Genomic DNA, 23,106 nt, shown 5'->3' with positions numbered 1-23,106 from the left:
TGCCAACACCATACATCAATTACTACTCAAGCATATAAAGTATGTTTATTGATGACTAAAAAGAAAACTACTTAGGGTTAGTACACTTATAGATATAAACCGTTTCTAGTACTTTAGATCGTTCTCGTGCCGATGTTGTAAGATAGCGACAATGTGACTAATCCCCATTACTTTTATCTTAAGGGCGGTAGCTCCTGATTAAACGGAGGAATTACGAGAGCTTTTAGGAGACATTCCCTCCCGCACGCAGGTATTGCACAACCGCATGCATTCTCAGTTTTCGGTTATAAAATTAAAATGATTAATAAACTAGGCATGGGCAACCAGCGGCCCAGTTCAGGTACATGCAGCCAGCTTTGGTGAGTAAAGCAATATTTAAAAAAAATCTTCACACATAATTCATTACTGTTTCATCATCTAAGAGTAAATAACTACGAAAATGAACAGTAAATAACTATAAATAGTCAACACTATAAACATTTAACTTGTGAGTTTACGGGCATGGGTCATTGGAATTAACTAAGGTTGGGTAAGTCCAAGTGGGGTGGCAGGCGATGGTCATTGTTTCATTGTAGTTCTCATGCGCCAAAGATTAACATTCACATTATTCTGTGGGTGTAAGAAAAAAGCTGTAACTGGAGGAAAAATCAACGTATTCACAGACTGCTTCGCATCTTCTGTTAAATGCCAAGAAACATTAGCATTTCACATACACAATTATTATTATGGATTTGTTTCATAAACCGGAAAGGACTGTGATTGTAAACTAAAAATATCGTAAGTGGACGTGACAATAAACTGTTTCACTGTCCCAATACAATATTAACATTACTTTTGGGTTAGATTAGATGTAAATGTTGGTGGGTTAATCCACAGAAAAATACCTAAATAGTAATGCAGCCCGTGAGGAAAAGGTTGCACATGCCTTATTTAGAATTATCGTTATTTATTTTTCTGATTTTTATAATATTTGTTTTTTATTTGAATACCAACATCAAACTAACTCTATTCTTTCTCGTAAATATAATCGAAAAAAGCCAGATGACGACCCAACCAATTTTGGTCTCAATATTTTTTCCTATGCCTGGAATTTAATATAACTTAATATCAACATTTATGCAGTATCATTTAACCTGAGGTAAAACCAGTCTGAACTACTGAGTTATCTAAATATAAACCTAAGTTTTAGAGACATTAAAACAAACAAATTTATTTCATACTTAACTAGATACTTGACCAACCGCAAAACACATACCACAAGTTGCTCTCAACAGTGGAATCTCATATAAACATAAGGCCTTCAACCTCATACTTCACTACCTCCTCCACCATTCCCCCAAACCCGTCTTCAACAACAACTTGAGACATATATAAGATAACGTCAACATCACATCATCAATATCATTAAAGAACCAGCTTTCACATACAGCTATCCATAATATCCAGCCGGAGGACACAATAAACCAAACTGTCTATGTCTGTTCTGCAAACTCCAAACAAAAGACAACACAAGAACCACTAGGACAGTAAGAAAACATCACAGCATATAATAACAACACCAAGAAAGACCACACCCATTGAGGTCAAATGAACATCTCTGATTATCGATCACAATAAAATTTCCCATATAAAAGAGACAATCTACGCCAGAAAGACTCCTGCATAACATCAACACCAGACAATAAATATTATCAAATCAGAGAAAGTACTTTACATTTCAACTGAAGACAGACATCTTGGATAATGAATACAAACATGCCCCACCCAAAACAAGATATCACCAAAACCAAGGACAGACACCACACCACATAGGGACACACACCATGCCCAACGTCCCGAAGACAATGGTTAAACCGATGCTGAAGTCCTGACAGAAGATCTCGAGGCCAAACAGAAGATCACATGCATACAGCCCCTTAGAGCGGCCGAAGCCCAAGCCAAAACAATGGCGCAGCCATCGTCTTCAAGTAAACACATGATGCAACGTTAACTTTACGTTCAAATCACACGACATATATGTTTACCCGCTTAGATAGCTACATCCACACATTTACTTAAAAAGAAAAAATACCTTAAAAGCAACCAAACCAGCCCCATGTTATTAAAGAGTTAAAATGATATTATGTCAAGCCACAAATCCGAAAAAGGTTCGTTTTCCACTACCCATATCTTGTACATTAACACAAGAAAAGATTTTTTATCCATTAAATGCATATCACCGTTAAGGCTTGAGAAACTCAAACCTCAACCACTCACCATTAGACGTCATCACAATGATATCTCAGAAGAACCAGCAGCGCATCTACCACAGAGAAGAAAAACCAGATCAACTGAAAAGTTACATTTCGAAGACGGCCAGAGAAATCACCACGAGGACAGAAATACGCTGGAAAGCACGGAGTAGGCGGAGGCGACGGCGAAGACAACGAGGAGGATAAATGAACCAGCACATGAAGCTCACACTCAGGCAGCATGATCCACCCCTAAAGTTGCTGCAGCCTGAGACTGACACAGAAGTGGCTGAGAGCCAAGGCCACGATGGACCCCAGGTGCCAGTACAAGGCACCTGAAGGAGGAGGAGACTGAGTCCAGAGAACCACCGATGCAAGAGGCATATCATAGACGACACACCAACCACACAAAACCATAAATAGAGCCCAAATTTTTTCAGAGGGCCACAGATCAAAAAATTCAATACCAGACAACAGATAACCAAAAATAAGAGGTTACACAAAAGACACAATAGCACATGCAACACACGAGAAACTGCAGAACCACATGAAGAATACACAACTCAAGAAAACGATCAAACACAAAAAAGGATTCAAAACAATAAAACAGAAAAAAGCGCACTAAAAACAACCACCTAATAACCAGAACAGAAATAATAGCAAACCAAACGACAATGCCTAACAACAAAAATGAGTATGCAGCACAAGAACAGAGAAACACAAGGACAACAATGCCCAAAGGAACAGGATTCAATCCATATAAAAAGCCATTCTACATTCAATACGTACAGTATCACAAAAAGACAAAACAGACCAGAATCTAAGCTGGGTAGGCTAAGACCCAAAGGGACCCTTCCACAGGCCCTCAATAAGGCGCCCCGTCTCCAGGTGAGTTCGTGACGTTTCCTCCTTGCCATTCTCCCGCGCCATCTGTTGAATACATTCACGTGAACTATACTTTGTCGTGTCTCCCATGCTATTAGCCGACCACATCAGCACCACGTTATTTACCCTATTTGGTTATCATTTTATAATGGTTTGAATATTCTATAAGTTATTAAATTTACCGAACACAAAGTATGATTAATCAATCAATCGGTTCATATCAATCATTTTTCTTAGGAAATGACCAGTTAAAGTGCGAGTTTATTATGAAAAAAAGAGAAGAGATTCTTTAATTTCTCAATGATTCTGGCAGCCATTTCTTCTGAGTTTATGTGAGATTCGAACACCTAGATTTCAATCTAATGGTCACTAGAACACCTGCACAGTACTACTATAGACTACAGCTCAATTGCGAAGCGTGCGTAAGGTGTGCTCCAACTACCACGATAACTTTTCATTAGTTTCTTTAGACCATTTTAACCTTTAATTTCTATTATTGTATTGTAATGGATACCCAACAATGTGTTATTTGGTAAATTTTATAACTTTCGTTTAAAAGAAACCTAAATTATTTTAAAAGTTACAGAAAATGTTTTGTATTTGGGTAATGAAAAAATATAATTTTAAGGTGGCAACATAAGAAGATGTAATAGATAAGAGCCACAGAGAGAACACACAGAGTTTTATCTCATAATTTTTAATGTTGTTGGGATTGTGTATTACTGTGTAACGCGCCTAAAGACCCTCGTTATTGAACCGCAGTAATATTATTACAAGAGCCACATAGTAATGCGATTAATGACACAAAGAGGCCTGACAGGTGGAGTCCTAAATGACCCTGAGGATACAGTCCAGGGCTGGTGGTACTCACCTGGAGGAGAATGTCCACACATTGTCCCAGCCGACCTTTAGATAACAGCCACCGTGGCGACTCCGGTAAGTACCTGAGGAAGATAAACAACCCCACCAATAATATCACACACACACACACAGACCTCCTACGGCTAGACATACACTAATCAAGATCATGTAAATTATAGCTGTTGCATCAAGTTATTACATATTTTCATTAATTTCACTCTTCCAGATAATCCCAAATAATTCACAATTTTCTAATAAACCTTTGTAGGCGCCATAATGGCGCCCGCGAGCTACAGGTCGGATACCACTGTCTTAAATGAATCGGGGGAAACTGTACATTAACCTATAAATTTCCAATTAGTTGAAGCAATAAAGGTAAATGTATTCCTATTTGGTAAAACGTCAGTTCTCTTTTAATCCAATGGCCTTGAAATGTACAGCAGACGATCCTCATATAGAATGTTATGTGGAGCTGCTGGAATTGGTAACTGGACACTCTGGAGTCTTTGGTAGCCTCAGTGAGTTTAAAACACAGTTCATTCATAGTTAGATGTCTGCCACTATACGGACCCATGAGTTTCTTAGCAAGAGCTCTTTATTTCTGGGGGTTTTCTGTGACACATTGAAATTTAATCACACACTCTTCTTTGCTAATAGTTTGGTAAAAATAATTTTTTTTCTAAAGGGTTGGATGCTTATGTGTAGTCACCCTTAAACTGTTAGCTATTTCTTCAGGGCGCATTCTTGTTCCATTGGGTAATTGTTATTTTAGAGCTTAGGAGGTGGAGTTCACTTTACGCTTAACACAGAGCAATGATGATGGTTCACTTCATAAAACTTATAACTTATGTATTGCTTTTCATCCACCCGAGGAACCACACTTGAGGACATGACAATGATAATTTATTCTAGTTGACCTAAAATGGGGAGATTTGAGTCTGGGTTACACTGCCTGTGTCAAATATCAGTTGATTTTATGCACTGTAGGCCATTTACAAGGTGAGGGAGAGGAAATGGACTTTTTTATTATTTCGTAAAACCCAAATCTATATAACTCCAACCTTTTCTTTCATAGGTCATGTGCAAGGAAGTGGGGTGTAGTGACGGCCTACCTCCAGAACGAAAAGCCGAGAAGTGAAGGGAGGCAGGTAATGAGAGCTAGATACTGCCAGTTAGGGATGAGCCAAGCCACCAATGCGGTGAAGCACATCCCAAACGTCCATGAGATAAATAACAGCATGATGACCAGTGCACGATGGTCTGGCGGGACCACCTCCAACACTGTTTGGGAGGGAGATGATTAGCACATATAGAGATTCGTTGTCCTCGCGTCTACAATGTGTCTGAATAGTGGAACTTAGGAGACTTTCAAGGAGGTTTGGGAATATGGCCCTAGGTGTATGACACACTCCTCAGACATAACAGGATGTTTCAACCAATCAAAAAAGAAAATTGTCTTTTTTCACGAAAAACATTTGAAGGGATTTTTCACAGCCTATTAATAACGTACAGTATAATACAACCAAAGGCAGCAGCTCATGAAGTAGGGCTGGAAGTAGTCACTTAACGCCTTACTACATGAGCCAACTTGTTAAGAAATGGGAACATTATAAATAAGAATAGCTAACAGCGTCCATTAGTAACCCAGAGTGTCTTGTTTCCTATTCATTACTTAAACGAAACTTCGGACTTAGCAGAGGGTTTATAATGGTTTATCGTTAGTAAATATTAGAAATATAGGAGAGGCAGCAACTGATGATGATGTGGGTCATGAGGCAGCAACTGATGATGATGTGGGTCATGAGGCAGCAACTGATGATGATGTGGGTCATGAGGCAGCAACTGATGATGATGTGGGTCATGAGGCAGCAACTGATGATGATGTGGGTCATGAGACAGCAACTGATGATGATGTGGGTCATGAGGCAGCAACTGACGATGATGTTGTAAGGAAAGAAGTAGTTACTCACCGATGGTGTAAGGCATTAGGTAGTTACTCTCGAAGCTGAGTCCTTGGAAGAAGCGGAGTGTGAGGTGAAGGCCAATGTTTGAAACCCAGCAATATGATAATGTGAAGACGATGTGGATGGCCAGAGTCAAGAAGAAGACGGAGTGTCGCCCCAAACTGCCAGGTACAAACATATTTCAGTGAGAGGAATAAGTGAAGCACCCACACTCATTAGGCTTCAGTGAACCAGTCATCCCACATCCACCCATTAGGCTTCAGTGAGTCAGATACCCACACCCACATATTAGGCTTCACTGGATTAGGAACGCACACTTAAAACACTGGGCTAACAAAACTACATACATGTAAACTTTAATGTAAATATCAGTATATGACTTCATTTTATGATAGCCTGTACTTTACACAGGTAAACCAAGAAAATAATCTTCACCTGTGTGGCCCGGGATTCGAACTTGGGTCACCAAGGTTGGCAGGCAAGCAGTAATCCACCGGAACACGATGGGCAAAAAGCTGATCACTTACAGCTCAAGGTCCCACGACAAGAACTGTAAACCTGATAAGTTAGGGCACTCCACCCACACACAGGTTCCAGAGATCTTTTTCATAAAATATCCAGCACAACACCGTGGATTACTGCCTGATCACTAATCATAGTGGCCCTAGTTCGAATCCCAGCACGCACTTGTGAAAATATTTTACTTTGTCTGACTTTACGCTTATAGAGAGTAGTACACTCTAGGACTAAAGTCGTGGACAACCGCACTTAACCTACTGTACACTAGTGACCTCTGGCAATGAGATAAGTTTTAAGTTAAAACTATGAAATTATATAAATTAAAATAAAATAAAATACTACTTTATAAATCACATGCGATTTACTAATTCAATTACTGTTAAAAAGAATTTCTCATTGCCAGAGGTCACTAGTGAAGCTTCTATGCAGATATTCATTACTTCAGTCCTAGACCTTTAGATTTCATACATAGGGGCAAAGTCTAAATATACCAAGTCGACCCACTTCGAGTCGAAAACTCGTTCTTCACCCAGCATGACGTCATCTGGCCGGCAGCCCGGGAGTGTGGTCGGGCCCTAGAGTGGGACCTCAGTTACCAGCTGGCCGTCGTAGTGAGAAGGTCTGTGGCAATGCCTGATAAATGCTCCGTATTTGGATGCATATCAAATTACAGTCTACATGATAAAAGTTTGAGAGTTCATCAATTTCCAAAGAATGAAAAACTGAGAAAAAGGTGGATTTTATTGTGCATGCAGCAAATATATTGGGTCAACAGGAGGAAGGGCACTGCTTGAGAAGCCTTGGCAGATTTAATTTAAATTCCCTAAAGTCTAACCTTCGGCCAAGAAACTGGATGTGGAGAGACAAGTACCTATTTGTTGCTTGAAACTGTTGTATTGCCTAGCCATCTGTAATATATCTATGGCCATATTAATAAATTTAAAACTTATACACATATATACTTGTATTCACTGATTTACTGCAATAGCTTGGGGACAGCGAATGATGATGATAATCATTAACAATTTTTATTATTTTCGTTAACTATTTTATTTAATTCCTGTATTCCTTCTGCCCCCCCCCCCCAGTAAATAGCTAGCCTTTTTCCTATGATTGCTAATCATTACTTAATTGCTTTCACACTGATACTGGCAGGAAAATCATAAGAGTATAATTAACAATAGAGAGAGGAAGAAGAGAACTGTTAATTATAATTATAATATTTTTTTAATAATAAGAACAGGAATATCATAAAAATAATGATTACATGAGAAGTTCAAGTGACTAACTGAAAGATAGTGTGCCAGGGGAAGAGAAAGTCAGGAAATATGGCAAGAATATATTCTAATACAGTGGGGTGGTCTCACCCGTGTTAATATACAGTCCTCCCTTACTACCGTTTTCTTCTACTATCGCCAACGGCATCACATAATAAGTTTCGCCCTTGCTCGTGGGTAGACTTGGTTTAATTAGACTTTGCATAGGTGTTGCACCTGAACTCATGACGGGTCTATTTCCCTCCCACCCATCAAATCGACTTGTTGTCATGAATCGTCATTTGATGGGTGGGAGGGAAATAGACCAGTCAGGTGATATTTGACTTTTAGGATATGAACGTACTGTAACTTCATCAGCTTTCAGACCTGTATAAATTATAAAATACAGGATGTACCGTCTAATAGTCTAGTACTGTTTATTGGATGGACCCGCCATTTGTGCTGTATTTCTTCCTCAGAATACACTGGTCAACAGCCAAAATGGTTCACATATGAGATCATGCTCACACAACTAATTTCATATTGCTGAATTCGAATCTGATATTTGTTTTGTTCTATCAGACCAGGTTTTATAAAAAAATCAATAGGTACAAATATTTAATATTCCATCACGTGTCGTGCAAAAGATGAGATTATCTCATGTGACTGTGCTTTCATGACTAATTTCATATTAATGAATATTAATTGGATGTTTCATTCTACCATCAGACCTACTTTCTTAAAGAATAAAAAAAATAGTAAATATAGTAACATTATCGCGTCATGCAAGATACAATTTTAAACCTATCACAGATAAGCTCATAAAAAATTGTACCAAAAAACATAAGTTCAAATCCTTTATAATGACAAAATATGAAGTTCTAAAAGTGCTTCTGAACTTTACTCTTTCTCTTGTACAGCTTGCTCTCTTCTCGTTGCAGTGTCCAGCAATAGTCGCCCATCATGTTAGGACTGAATTGTCCCTGATATCTGCTCTCCATTATGGCGATATCTTGATGAAATCTTTCGCCGTGTTCATCACTAACGTCTCCAAGGTTACCTGGGAAAAATTCAATATGAGAGTGGAAAAAATGCAATTTCAAGGACATCCTTGCTCCCAATGCATGATAATTCTGAAGCATGGTTGTTACGATTTCTTTGTAGTTGTCAGCACGATAGTTTCCAAGAAAATTCTTTGACACATTGACAAATGATTCCCATGCTATTTTCTCCAGTGGGTTCAATGTTTTGGTGAATTCGCTATCATTAACTAGTATACGAATTTGTGGTCCATTCAAGACACCTGCTTTCAACTTGGCTTCGGAAACCACACCACCTAGTTTTTGAGATAAGTATAGAGTCCCAGCACCGAATTGATCCATAGCTTTGATGAAATTTTTAGCCAAACCGAGCTTTAGATGCAGTGGAGGCAAAAATATCTTTTCTGGATCTACAAGCGGATTGTGAGCACAGTTAAACCTTCCAGGCGCATCTCTTGGTCTTGTCGGCCAATCCTTTCTCACATAGTGCTCTGCATCAGCTCTGCTGTTCCACAAGCACAAAAAGCACATGTGCTTTGTGTAGCCACTCTGAAGGCCCAGTAGTAAACTGATGACTTTGAGATCGCCACATATCTTCCACTGGTGTTTCTCATACTCTATAGCGGCCAACAGAATTTTCATTGTTTCATAGCTCTCAGTCATTTTTGTTGCGTGTGCTATTGGGACAGATGGAAGCCGATTGCCATTGTGTAAAAGAACAGCTTTCAGAGAGTCTTTTTCTGAGTCTATAAACAGCCTCCAATCCTCTGTCTTGTATGTTTCAGACTTGCAGAGTTGTTGCATGAGAGATACTGCGTCCTCCCAATAACAAAGGTTGTTTGCCATCTTGAAAAATGCAGACAGCTGTCTATGTCGGTAACACGCTGTAGTGATATGCACTCCATCTTCTAGCACAGGGGTTCTCAACCAGGGGGGGAATTCAGGTTTTCAGGGGGGGGGGGGAACTGATTAGGGAGCAAGAGATATGTTCGATGAGAAATCAATCACAGAATTTTGGCCCTTGATGTGCGATTCCTACCCAAAAGTGGCAGAAAGAGCTATCCGTGCATTGCTTCCGTTTGTGTCGACATATCTTTGTGAGTCAGACTTTTAAACTCTGTTGCAAATTAAAACGAAGCAACGTAGTAGATTAGAGGTAGAAAATGACCTGCGTTGTGCCCTTTCAAGCACTCCTCCGCGTATCCCAGAATTGGCGAAGAAAAAACAATCACAGGTTTCTCATTGACTGTAATCTTCATCTGAATAAAATTAATTATAAATTTACAATATCCTGGTATTCTATTGAACTTTTTGTTTATTGCATTATGCTTCAGTTTGGTCTGTTAAGTAATTCATTATAAATATAAAAAAAACTATTTTACTTTTATTCAAGTTTTATAAATCCATCAACATTTTCAATTGGCATTTAATTTGTAAAACTCCACTATAAAAATAATCCATGTAAAATTGTAAATGTATATGTACTAATATGGAAAAAATAAAGGATTTTCAGTATTATATGCATATTATTTGGAATGCACTTTTTGAGGCAGACAATCTTGGAAAGGAGGGGGGGAATGACATTCTGACATATGGTGAAAGGGGTGCATGGGGCAAACAAGGTTGAGAACCACTGTTCTAGCAGGTTACGCTGCTTTAGTCTGGATCCCAAAACTTCAGCCTTTTCTTTTGACAAGTTTAGGTCCCTGATGAGATCATGAAGCGCTTCTTGAGTAAATAGTTTAGGCCTGGTATTTTCAGAGTCATCCTGGTAGTCGTTTTCCATTGAGGTAGAAGTAGAATCGGAATCACTCAATTCTTGTTCAGTCGGTGGATTTGGGACTGGAAGTTCAGCACTGTGCGGTACTGGTCGGATTGCAGAAGCAATATTGGGGTACTGTACCTTGCCTCGTGTCTTGATTTTTATTCCCTTAATATTTGTGAGACAGAAGTAGCAGTCACTACTGTGGTCTTTAGGTTCACGCCATATCATTGGTACAGCAAACGGCATTCCTGAACTTCGTTTACCACACATCCACTCGCTCAGGTGGTTAACACAAGACTTACAGGCTACATGAGGTGCCCATTTCTTGTCTTGGTCACCCAAATGACATTTGAAGTAACTTTTGTAGTTCAGTCGAACAGCTTTTGTGATTGGTTTCTTGAGGCTACCAGGAGTGAAGGCACCACATATGTAGCAAAAACTGTCAGCACCGTTCACACACTTGCGACGTTCCATGTTTTGTTAATTTCAGAGTAATTACAAATCATGCAGGTGTAGATATGCAATATCATGAATCAGCAAACTGAAACAAACAAAAAAGCACAAATCAGGACAAAATAATTGCATAAGTGGAGCCAATGAGCATATAAATTACTGTATGAATAGCATGGTACACTAAATATATAGATATGCTGGTTCTGGAAAACTGAGCCTGATACAGCTATACGAATGTCATAATTGAGTTCAGCACATACGATTACACTGGAATCAGACTGTTTTGATCCAGAACCATGAGAATTTTTTGTATGTTGACCAGTGATATTGTTCATCAAACACATAAATAATTCTCTTGTTTGCGTCCTCCATCATGACCAGATGCAAGCAGACGGAGCGTGAAAAACAAAAACCACACCCTAGCGAGCACGCGGCTTCTAGAAAAACTCACGGGCGTGAAATTATCTGCATGGGACAAAAACGCTTGTGCAAAGCGGGTCTTAATCATTTGGCTGCGGGAGGTTACCCTAAGCGGAATAAAATCGTCTGGTGGTATCCCGAATAAAATGGCAAGTGCGGGAATTGCAACAGAAGGGTTAAGGGACACATGGTATATAATTCGTTTGACGATTCTATTAACTCCAACATACAAACATGGGTCTCTTGTATCCACAAGTTATAGTAACATGATCCTGTCAACACATGCACTGCAGTTATTATTCTTAATCATTAGTATTATCGAGCAATACTACCTTGATCAAACAAAAAATATAAACAAATTTCATAATATTCATTTTTATTCAGTCAATTTGACCAAGAACAGCTGACAACGCCGTGAGAGGCTTGTCTCCAATAGAGTGACTTGAGTCCTTATTCAAGCAACATCTGGTGTTCTAAGGTCATCCATCCAAGTACTAAGTAAACTCAACATTGCTTAACTTCGCAGATCGGAAAAGAAATAGTGTTTCCAACGTGGTTCTACTGTACATGTAAATTAAATTACACTAATTCACTCATCTAAAAGAAAGGATGATAGCTACTCACTATCTGTCAGCAAGGATCGGGAGGAGGAATGTGCCCACAGTGTTGCCAGCCATCGTGAAGGAGAGGACGTGTTGGGAGTATATCTCCCGCTCACACACCCACTCCAATTCAGTAGACAAAGTTTTGGTGAACTGTGATGGGTCGTGCTGCCACCCACTGATACACTCTGCAGTAATACTGTACATTATCTATTACACTCAGCATACACAATAATCACTTAGCACATAGTCAATAAATACATCTAAGTGGCCATAACACGTATTGTACTGTGCTTCATTTACAGACGTAAAAATACAATAACTTATTTTCTTATTCTATGTCTTTATTTTCAAAAGCTGCTGACTAGCCACAAACTCACCTGTCAGCAGTGATAAGTTACACAGACTCCCTGTATATAAAGGACAAACTGTGACAAATTTACATTGCCGCCTAAGCTAACACGCGACTAGTAACTTAATGAGGTACACCTTTTCTAAGAAAGTTTTGGTGTTTCATGAGTACTCCCAACTTTAACATGGTGGAGAAATTTTGACTCTTGCCTCAAGCTGCCCTACGTCAATGCTGGGTTATCTACAATATTGTATATGGACGAAACCTTTAACATTTCATTGAGTTAGAGCAAGACATATTGTATTGTGTTGGAGTCCATGTAGTAGTCTGACATAGTGTAAATACAAGTTATAAATGAAGAACATTACAGGATGTTATTTATACATCACCATTATCTAAATTTTAATGGTGCACTACAGTTTAAGAGCATTTAAGGTGTACTAGCCACTCACCTTGTGTCTCGTTGGTGACGGTGTAGTTCGCCCCGTCGTCCTCACTCCACTCCCCTTTGTACATCAAACAGCTTGAATACTTCTCGGACTCGATGGCTCTGTAAAACAAGCCGGATCTGTTGAAATTACAGAAGTCCGCTGAAATTTAACTATAACGAGAAAACTGGCGGCAAGTACACAGTACTCTATTTCGGAAATAGAGAAGCTCATGAGTGGTACAAGTTACCAAACATCACCACTAACTCGAACATGCAGGGTAGCTTCAAATATAGGTTGGGCGGATATATGAGCGATAGAGTTTGGGTGTAAACGGGACTGCCCAGTATGGGCCAATAGGCTCGCTGCAGTTTCCTCCATTCTTAAGCCCTTCTTTAAGTGACGAAATGACCAAGGCTCGTGGAAACAGTTTTCTATCGGTATATGCTATCGAGAACCGTCTTCATATCTGAGGGTCGACGACCACTCTAAACGTTCTCGGGCTATTTTTGCCAGTCAAAAAATTCAAGGTTTTGCATCTCTATGGGGACCCAGTTTTTAATTTAATTCATCCATCCCAGTCTCTGCTTTCCTTGACCCTCTCCTACCCTTAACTTTCCCCATTAATATTTCTGTTCTTCCCTCGTCCTTAATATATGATCGAAGTATCTCGTTTTTCTTTTTCTGTACAGTTCGGGTATTTCTCCTGAAGTTTTTGCTAATATTAGTACTTTTTCATTTGTTTTCCTGTCAATATAGTTTAATCTTGCATTCGTCTATAACACCACATTTCAAAGGCCTCCAACCTCTTTCTGGTGTCTGCTGAACGTCCTTGGCATATAAAGCCTGTTAGCAGCCTTTTTTTCTTAAATTAAGGTTAATGTTACTTTTCATAAGGTCTTTTAGATTATTAAATGCTGTTTTTACTTGTCATATTCTTATTTTGATTTATTCCGTACATCTACCATCACAGCTAATGTTACTTCCCAAATTAATACAAATTTTTACTTGTTTAAGTTCCCTGTTGCCTTTCATAATTTTTGTCTTAGGATTTATTTATAATTTGGAAACAACCATTACTTTTGTCTTTACAGCATTAACTCTTAGCCAGTTTTTGTAATGCCTCTTCACTATCTGTGATAAGAGCAGTATTAATGGCAGAGCGTTATTTGATATTAATTTACCATTAACGTTTAGTCCTTCATGATCATTTATAACTTTTCTCATTAAAATTTCTGAATATATATTATACAGTGTTGGAGATAGAACACAACCTTGTCTTACTCCCCGTCTAATTGTGAAACAATTACTATGTTCATTACTCACTAACACTGCAGCCTCCTGTTGTCAGTAAAGAGCCTTTGAAATACTAGAATCAGGTTCATTAAAGTCTATTGATAAAATTACGGTGTTGTGGTTCTATTTGTTTTAGTGTCGGTCATACATAATTACGGGAATGAGGTTTTGTGTCTTCTTATAGCGTACACATAACTGCTGCTTAATCTATCCATCGACTATACACACTCAGGTATAGAAAAATTATCATATAATAATGTACACTTGTACTGGTTTGCCGTGTCTTATATCGTGAGTAATTACAATAATAATAAAAATAATAATAATAATAATAATAATAATAATAATAATAATAATAATAATAATAATAATAATAATAATAATAATAATAATAAATATTACATAGTTGCATAAATTTATTTATGTTCACTGTTAAATGCTTAAACAAAATTAAATTATCCGCTGTTTATTTCAAACTGCTCATTGATATAATCAGAGTTCAAGATAAATACGCATTATTTCTTGCATGTGCCTCGTCTCATATTTAGTTGAAAAAAATATTGCATGAGAACATCATAGATAAAATGACAATGTAAAAGATATTACATGATAAGGCTTCAGTATTAAATGACATTGATGTTAGATCATCTATGTTGAGAATCACAAAGCTCTGATGTTTTATAATATTGTAAAAAAATATAAATGCTGTTTTATGTGATATAATAATGCATTTAAGAAATATAGCGCGCATATTATGTGAGTTTCACGCTTATTGCCCGAAATTTGACAGCTCTGATCTTGTTTACCTAAATGATACAGTGTCGCACGGAAAACAGTTTAGGTACCCGAGCCATAAACAAGTTCTCTCCCTCCGCCTACGACCTCACCAGCTCTGCATCTTAACCTTTCTTCCCTATGTAGTACTTGATTGAAACCTTAGGTATTACCATGTGTGTGTACCAGATGAGACTTACCTGGGCAATGTGAGGGCCCTCCACTCCTCGGGGGAGAGTGTAGTGTTCTCTCGTCCTGGGACGTAACACCAGTGATCCGGCACCACCACTTGGAACAACATTAGGTTCATCTGTGCTCGAGAGGGAACATAAATATTACTGAAGGACGACTATAGCTTAACCCCCCCACCTTCGAATTGTTTACTTTATTTTCGAAATTATTTTTAAAGTGATTTTGTTTACATTTAATAGTGGAATATATGGGAATTCCTTCTAGACAACATTTGAAAAGTTTTCTATTTATTGCGTATCTCAGGAATATCTATGTATAATAATAATAATAATAATAATAATAATAATAATAATAATAATAATAATAATAATAATTGTAATAATAATTGTAATAATAATTATAATTATAATTGTAATTATAATTGTAATTATAATAATTATAATTATAATAATGATAATAATTATAATAATAATAATAATAATAATAATAATAATAATAATAATAATAATAATAATAATAATAATAATAATTATAATTATAATTGATTATAATAATAATTATAATTATAAAAATAGTTAAAACACAATACTACTACTAATACTACTACTACAACGTGGCCTCCAGCCTCCCCCAATAGCCACACCTTCGCCACCATTTATTTACCTTAATATTAAATATCCTAATACATAAGAAGCTATCCTATCTGTGTTGAATTAGTTGAGCCGCAGATCTATGCGGCATTCAGTGACTGTAGCCTCATAGTCAATATCTGCAGCAGTTGTCGGAGTAGGGGCGGAAGCTCTCGTTCCCCTGAGGCAGAGCAAAGCCGACCGAAGGAGAGAGAAGGACAGTCGACATCTCATCCAGGCTGTAACATAACTTCTGGGCTGCTGCTTCTGTTCGGAGATCAGCTCCGCGAGTCTGGCGTAGAAACATCTTGCACTTGGGCCCATCCCACCCGAGGTTGTGAACACTAGAGGAGTGAAGCTGCCTTGATCAACATTTTGTATTCTCTCCCCATATGCCCTTCTCTTGTCGTTCTCGTTCCTCCTATGCGCAGCATCGAGAGCTAGGTTACGGTGACAAACGGCCATGGGATCAAAAATCCTGATGTCGAAGAAAGCTCGCTGTCCCCGCGTCCAGAATCCTCGAGCACTGACGTCCACACGGGCTTCGTTAGAAGTGTTTGAAGTCCTATGTTGGAAGATCTCGCCATCCAGTGGAAGGAGGGTCGGTTCTACCATGACGTCCCGGCAGATTTCCTTCAACATATTTGCTGTGAGATCCCTTACCTCGTCATGCCTCATGCATATGAAGCCCCCCTTCTTGCAGACCATGGCGTGATCGCCATCATAGGGAGAGCCACACACGCATTGGGAGGGCAAACCATCTACTGGCCAACCGTACCTTAGAGCAATGGCATCTGTAAATTCTTGTTTGTTAAGGCTGAAACCATTTGCCCTTATCGGTAACGTAGTTAACCAGTTCGAGGCGCCCACCTCCTGCGCTATAGCTACTTTTTTTGTCAAATTTTCTGGAACATGCAGCAATAGTTGCTGCAACATGTCATTTTGGCAGTGCTGCCGATCTGTTGTAATGGACCTACGGATCTTATTAACTTCGCTGGTGTCCACTTCCCCTGTTGCATTCTGGGCTATTATGTGGTCAGTGAGGGCTGCCGTGAGCTTAAGTGAATTTTGATGTTCAGAGTCAGCAATCTCCTCTGGATTAGTTAGTCCCATCCCTCCCAGTCTTGGTGGAAGTGCAAGAAGTGTTCTTTCTGCTAGGGTTAAGTCAGGGTGTTTCACTAGTTTGGGAATGAACTTGACACTGATTGCTTCTTCCAAAGGGTGGAGGAGGGGTCCGATCTCAGGGATGGTACGCATCAGGTAGTTCCAACGATGCTTGACTCCATGGGTGAATGCTGCAAAGGCCGCATGTGGCTCTGTGTTAGCAATCTCCGATAGAGCTTGGATTTCGCTCACCCACTCATTCACCTTTCCCGCTACGTACTGGGTCTTGAAGTCCGTAGTGCCAATTACTGCGCCTAGATGTCTTTGGCCGTCCTTAGTTATTTTGACCTCACTTTCGCCGAAAACCTCCAAAGCCCGATCATAATGATCTGGCTTCACGATGAGGAAGGATTTGCTGGCGTTTGGGTGGTACCCTATTTGTGGACCTCGCGATGTTACCAGGTCCCACCACTTTTTGATGTCCTCCACTTTTCCTGCTCCTGTGAGGTCATCAGCATATGCCACTTGTTTGACCCCAGTTGTTTCAAACTTTATTTCTTGTTGGAGCACTGATAGGCCTATTGCATACATTGCCATTGCAACGGGGTCCCCCTGTGTTGTTCCCTCAGTCGACTGTAGGATGGTATCACCTCGTAGAGCCTTGTTGTTTACTATGTAGAGGTCTGATGGATTCCTATACGAATTTTCAACATACATCGCAAAGCTAGGACACTTGATCTTGATGTTGTGCAGTGCAGCCTTGCGGTTAAGTATGTTGAATGCGTTTGAAGCATCCACCAGGAGAACGGCCTCACAATCACGCTGCTCAAATATCAATCTCATGGCGTGAATGGCCGCCTCCCCACCGGCCTGGTGGCCAGCACACACTTGTAGGTTCCCTGCTGCTGCCCTGACATCGTCCTTTACCACCTCCATTAAGCACTTTCCGATAATCCGCCTCAGCACTTCCCCCACCCCTATAGGTCTACATCCTTGTTTCTTTTCCAGAGGAATAAGGCGGCAGGCCGTCAGGGCCTGGAGGTGATGGCAGCAAGAGGATGCAAGCTTTCTTGCAAGGGCGGCAATGGCAGTGCAGAGATCGCTTGCTACAGGGCCAAACTTGTTTGTGCTGAGGATGACTCTCCAACCGTTTGCATCCAGACCTGAAGGGCCGGCTCCTCCACGAGTCTTCAGTGCCTTTTTCCACACCATCTCTCCTGTTATTTTCTCGAACAGGACAGCATTTGGTGGGATATAGTCACCATGGAGCCTGATGCCTTCAACTTCACTTGCAGGGGGATGTTTCTCTTTCAATAGTTTTAATGTCACTCTGTTTATTGGCATCACCCCACCGGAAGATTCCTGAGTGAGAGATCTTACCGCCAGAGACACTTTTCCCACACGCATTTTGTTTCCAAATTTTCTTGCCACGTCATCGGTGTTTTGCTTTCCGTCACCCGTAGATTTTAGTCTCTCCTGCAGTGTTCTTGCTTCACATAGGAGATCATCTAGGGCCCCAGTCCGCCACATTGTCAATCTTCTCTTCATTGCTGCTACTACTACTACTACTACTACTACTACTACTACTACTACTAATAATAATAATAATAATAATAATAATAATAATAATAAATAATAATAATAATAATAATAATAATAACAATAATAATAATAACCGTATATTACAAAAGGTAAATTGACACATTTCTCAAATCTATGGAGATAATTTTGGCTATGAACCTTGTATAGTAACATGATAACAGAACTGGTTCATGCCTGTTCACGGGGAGTTTCTAATATAACCATTCTTGATATAAGGTTATTTAATCTGATGAGGTAAGATATCATTATCAAAATGGGCTGATACATATCAGTACCGTTTATGATGTTTCTGCTAGTGAAATGTCTCGTACATGGTGGTGGAGGTGGTGGTGTCACTCACACCAACGGTTGGTGGTGTACTTACAGTAATGTTAACTCCCACATCCTCTGCCGGCTACAGCCTTCAACATACACCCTCCTGGTTCACCACCACACAGCTGTCTACCACAACGTCGTGTATAGTTGTCAACAACACCCAACTTTTCACTCAATTTCTTCGGAATGTCCAACCATCTTTTTCTTTCATTCTTCAACCTACGATTTTTATCCCCCATGTTTTCTAACTGACACGTTCAGGCTCAGAAAAATATAGGCACATCCTTACTGTCTTCTGTCATCCTATTACACTAAGGCCTTGCATTCCTCTTGTGCTGGAACATTTGTTCTATATAATACCTTCCATACATTAATTTAGAAAATAAATCACCAATGATTTTTTTCTTTCTTTTCTTATTCAATTTCCATGCCCTACGTTCTGGACACAAATATGCATACCACCAGGGACTGCTTACATTTTTAGCCACATATACTCATTCACCAGTCCATTGATTCATACCACACTTCAGGAATCTGTACACAAAAATCTGATGTTTTCCTTTACTTCTCATCAGAATATATCTTTCCTTAACCTTTTATTTTCGAATATTCATCTTATTTACCAAGACGTGACCCATGTATAATTTTTAATAGAACTTAACATTAATGTCCCCACTAACGTATGGATGAAATCTTGTAGCTCACATAACTAAATTTCATTATTTTGTCATACGGTTTGTGTATCATTATAATTCATTGTCTCCCAACAAACACTTCTCATTTTTTCTAAATAATTGTTTCACATCCTTCATATTACGCGAACACATCTGTAGCAAATCTTATATATATATACATTACTTTATTAATTATCATCATCATCCCGTACCCCCACCTTGTCATAGAGTGCACTTTGTAGGTGGCTGTGTATATTTTTCCATCTACGCGAGTCCGTGTACATTTGTTTAAGAATCAGTTCAGTGGTGAAGGTGCACCTAAACCCACACCACCATTTTAGGCGCCTTACGACACCAAGATACATTTTTATGGTTTGTTTCTTAAACATTACCCAAGTACTAACTACTCACTGTAAATGCACTAAAGAAGGTTGCTGGTATAAGGAGAACATATACTAGCCACTTCTGGTAGTAACCGTAGGACCCTACAGTCTCCAGAATTTCATCAAAATCTTTCGCCATGGTAATTCCAAGTTCTCCCCCTCCTCTCCCTCGCCTTTTCTTCTGTGGTAGTGGTGGGTCTTCGCAGCTTGGGACTGTCTGAAGCCTCCTCCTCTTAGAGCCTCAAGGTTCTTCCCTGTATCCTGCCTCACTGTTACCTACGTCGAAAAAACACATCGTTATCAGCATGTTAACACACATCATTTATCAATATTATCTTATTGTACTCACGATCAAAAATATATCTGTGTACACTCGGAAACCATATTCTCAAGCTCACCTGGGTCGGTGCTGGAGGTTAGTACAGTGTCCTTTCTGGACGGGGGCCCCCACTAACTATCACGAGGCAACACACGCACGAACACACACAGTCATAGTACAGCTGTATGGATGACATTATGTATAAATATTGATTATGGCATTTTATACTCTGCATTATCTTCATTATATATGAACACGAAGAAAAATTACCATAGGTTGTAGTTACGAAAGTATGAATGGAAATAAACACTTCCAAACCACCCAGTGAGTCCACACAACGTTTAATAATAATAATAATAATAATAATACTCAATGGTTTATTGAGCTTACAGCCAGAAGGCTGAAAATATACAGTTGCTATGCTTTCCAGAATGGCCATGAATTACAAATAATATACAAGTGACATAAGTGACACAAATAAGACATATAGTAACTTAGATGGGGATCAGCTCAAAATACAGTTCATTTCAACATAGTGACAGTGTAGGGAGCAGTGTTTACTGGGAGTGAATACACTGATTTATTACATGTTATTGATAATTTTACAATGGTTGGGACTGGGCTGTTCTTATAGCGATCAGTTCGTGCACGTATGGGCTGGATGCGGTTGTGGTGTCGAACAGCAATTCTCGGACAGGGGATCTCAGGTGGTAGTAGGGGCCGGTGTCGAGGATGGTGTAGAAGCTTCTTACCAAATTTGCAGATATGAGGCTGTGGCGGATGGTCAGTGAGAGTCGAAAGGGTCAGTACGATACTTTTGATATGTGGAGTAGGAAGGGGAGAGAATAATCTTGCATGCCCTTTTTTGCACTTTTTCTAGGTGTTTACGTTGTGTGGCATTTAGGGAGGAAGACCAGGTGGGGGAGGCATAGGTGAGCTTGGGAAGTATGAATGTTGTGTATACACTGAGGAGCTCGTGTGCAGGAACTCCGAGGGACTTGAGTCGGCGGAGCAGGTGGAGACGGAAACTGGAGGCTTTGACAACTTCACTGACGTGTGGTTTCCAATTTAGTTTGTTGTCTATGGTGACGCCGAGGAGCTTTGTGGAATCTTACATAAACCCAGTGTGTGTGCCAGACCACGATGCTTCCACCACTCCCCATCATTCCCATCATTCGCGTAACTATATGAAAAATCGTGTTTAATTTAACTACATATTTCAAAAACCTTAAATTACATGTGGATCCGTCACTCCTCATTTGACACACTTATAGTGTCATACTTTGACCATCCCACCTGGGCACATGGAGGCCCACAGTAACTCTCACGGGGTAACATACGCACGAACACACAAGTTATGATATGAACCTGTAGTGGACGTCTCCCCTACAACTACGCATCACATTCCAACGTGCCGTTGCCTAGCAACCAAGCGAGAGCTGTCCCCAGATGGTACGGTTGCTTAGCAACTCTACAGACAACAAGTCTCCTACACCGCCTGGAGGGAAGGGGGAGTATTGTAGTGGACGTCTCCCCTACAACTTCCTACAACTGCGTAGCCACAGCCACCACCTGCTACCGCCTCCCTAGCAACCAACCAGATGTTACCTTATCTTAGCAACGAAACTAGTCACCGGCGACTTTCTGGGTTTTCCCAACATGATTCATAGAGGACTGGCGGCTGCTGCTGGGTATATAAGCTCTGTCTCTCCATTGAGATTCATTCTGACTATTCTTCTTGAACAAGCAACACCTCCTCCTCCGCCGCTGCCTGGCTGCCTTCGCTTCTCCTCGCCTGCCTGGCGGTCCTCGCTCCCGCCAGCGAGCATGGCGACCCACCAGCTGTCCTTCTCTGAGCTTCCTCACCAACCAATTCTCATTCTGTCCATCTTCCTGAACAAGCAACACCTCCAGCACCAGACTGTCTATCATATAAATTATATTATATAAGAAAACCACATTAGAGTTTCCTTCCATTCTGAGTGCTAGACAACATTAATATCTCGATACCCCTACAAACCCTTCCAGGCTTCACTATCATTATCATGTTATGTTCATCGTGCTCTGTATCTTGGTAACTAGTCATAGTATCAATGCATGACAGTGTTATTAGTATAATATTGTAACTTTTTACCTACAGTTATTGTTGTAAATCATGGACAGGAAGGATACATAAATTGTAATATCAAGTGTATGGTTCGCTCAAAGCCACCCCAAGTCAGACAACGCGTCATACAAAGTTACACTGTGTGTGTGTTCTGTAACATTAATCTTCATCTTTAGTCGGTAAGATGTTTCATAAAGAGGTTTCTCCAATTCGTCATTGTGAGCATCGTCTCAGAGCACATTGTTTCCATCAAAACCATGGTTCATCCTTATTTCCCTTCTTCCGTGTAACTATATCCATATGGCTAAGTGCTTGCTTTTCATTTCCTTATTTACCAAAATAATGTGGATCAGTTACTCGTTATTTAACACATACATGCACTTAGAGCATCAAGATTGTTTTGTAGGCATGACTATTGGTTAATTGAAACCCCAAAAATATTGTTCACATTTATTATCCATAAACATTGTAAACATATCTATGTGATTATTGCAGTATATAACATATATTTAATGTCTGGACAGATTCCTCAGAGTTATGCATATTATTGCATAGATTTTGTTAGCATATTTATGTGAAGTGACGTAAAACCACATTTTTGGGGTTTCAATTAACCAATAGTCATGCCTACAAAACAATCTTGATGCTCTAAGTGCATGTATGTATATTATTTACTAATGATATTTTACATGTTGCATTAAATGGTACAGTGTTATATTACGTGTGTTTTTATGTCTATTTTTTTGTGATATTGGTATCTCTTATAGACGTTCGCTATTTTTTTTGCTTACAGATTAATTATTCATGGGGATTCTCATGAGATAAATATGTCGTCCCTGAAAAAATATCTGAGTGGCTCACAAAAGAGAAAGTTAAAAGCAGCCAAAGGTGCACAACTGCAATCAGTTCCAAAGCTGACAACATTTTTTAAACCA

At 39.5% G+C, this 23,106-nt stretch overlaps 1 protein-coding gene across 1 annotated transcript; it reads right to left on the bottom strand.

Moving 5' to 3' along the window:
- Positions 1–3,065: 3,065 nt before the first annotated feature.
- Positions 3,066–20,196, bottom strand: LOC121878978 (carcinine transporter-like). Its single transcript, XM_042385429.1, has 9 exons — positions 20,144–20,196; positions 19,774–20,021; positions 15,047–15,156; positions 12,801–12,898; positions 12,019–12,184; positions 5,948–6,102; positions 5,090–5,258; positions 3,988–4,060; positions 3,066–3,161 (listed from the first exon to the last, which is right to left on the bottom strand). Exons 2-9 carry the CDS (start codon positions 19,882–19,884, stop codon positions 3,066–3,068), a joined length of 978 nt encoding a protein of 325 aa, XP_042241363.1. The 5' UTR covers positions 19,885–20,021; positions 20,144–20,196.
- Positions 20,197–23,106: the final 2,910 nt, after the last annotated feature.

This window comes from Homarus americanus, unplaced genomic scaffold (assembly GCF_018991925.1).
Source record: "Homarus americanus isolate GMGI-L3 unplaced genomic scaffold, GMGI_Hamer_2.0 scaffold4060, whole genome shotgun sequence".
Lineage (NCBI taxonomy): Eukaryota > Metazoa > Arthropoda > Malacostraca > Decapoda > Nephropidae > Homarus > Homarus americanus.
The sequence above is the reverse complement of the archived record's forward strand: the minus strand, read 5'-3'. Positions and strand labels throughout refer to the sequence as shown.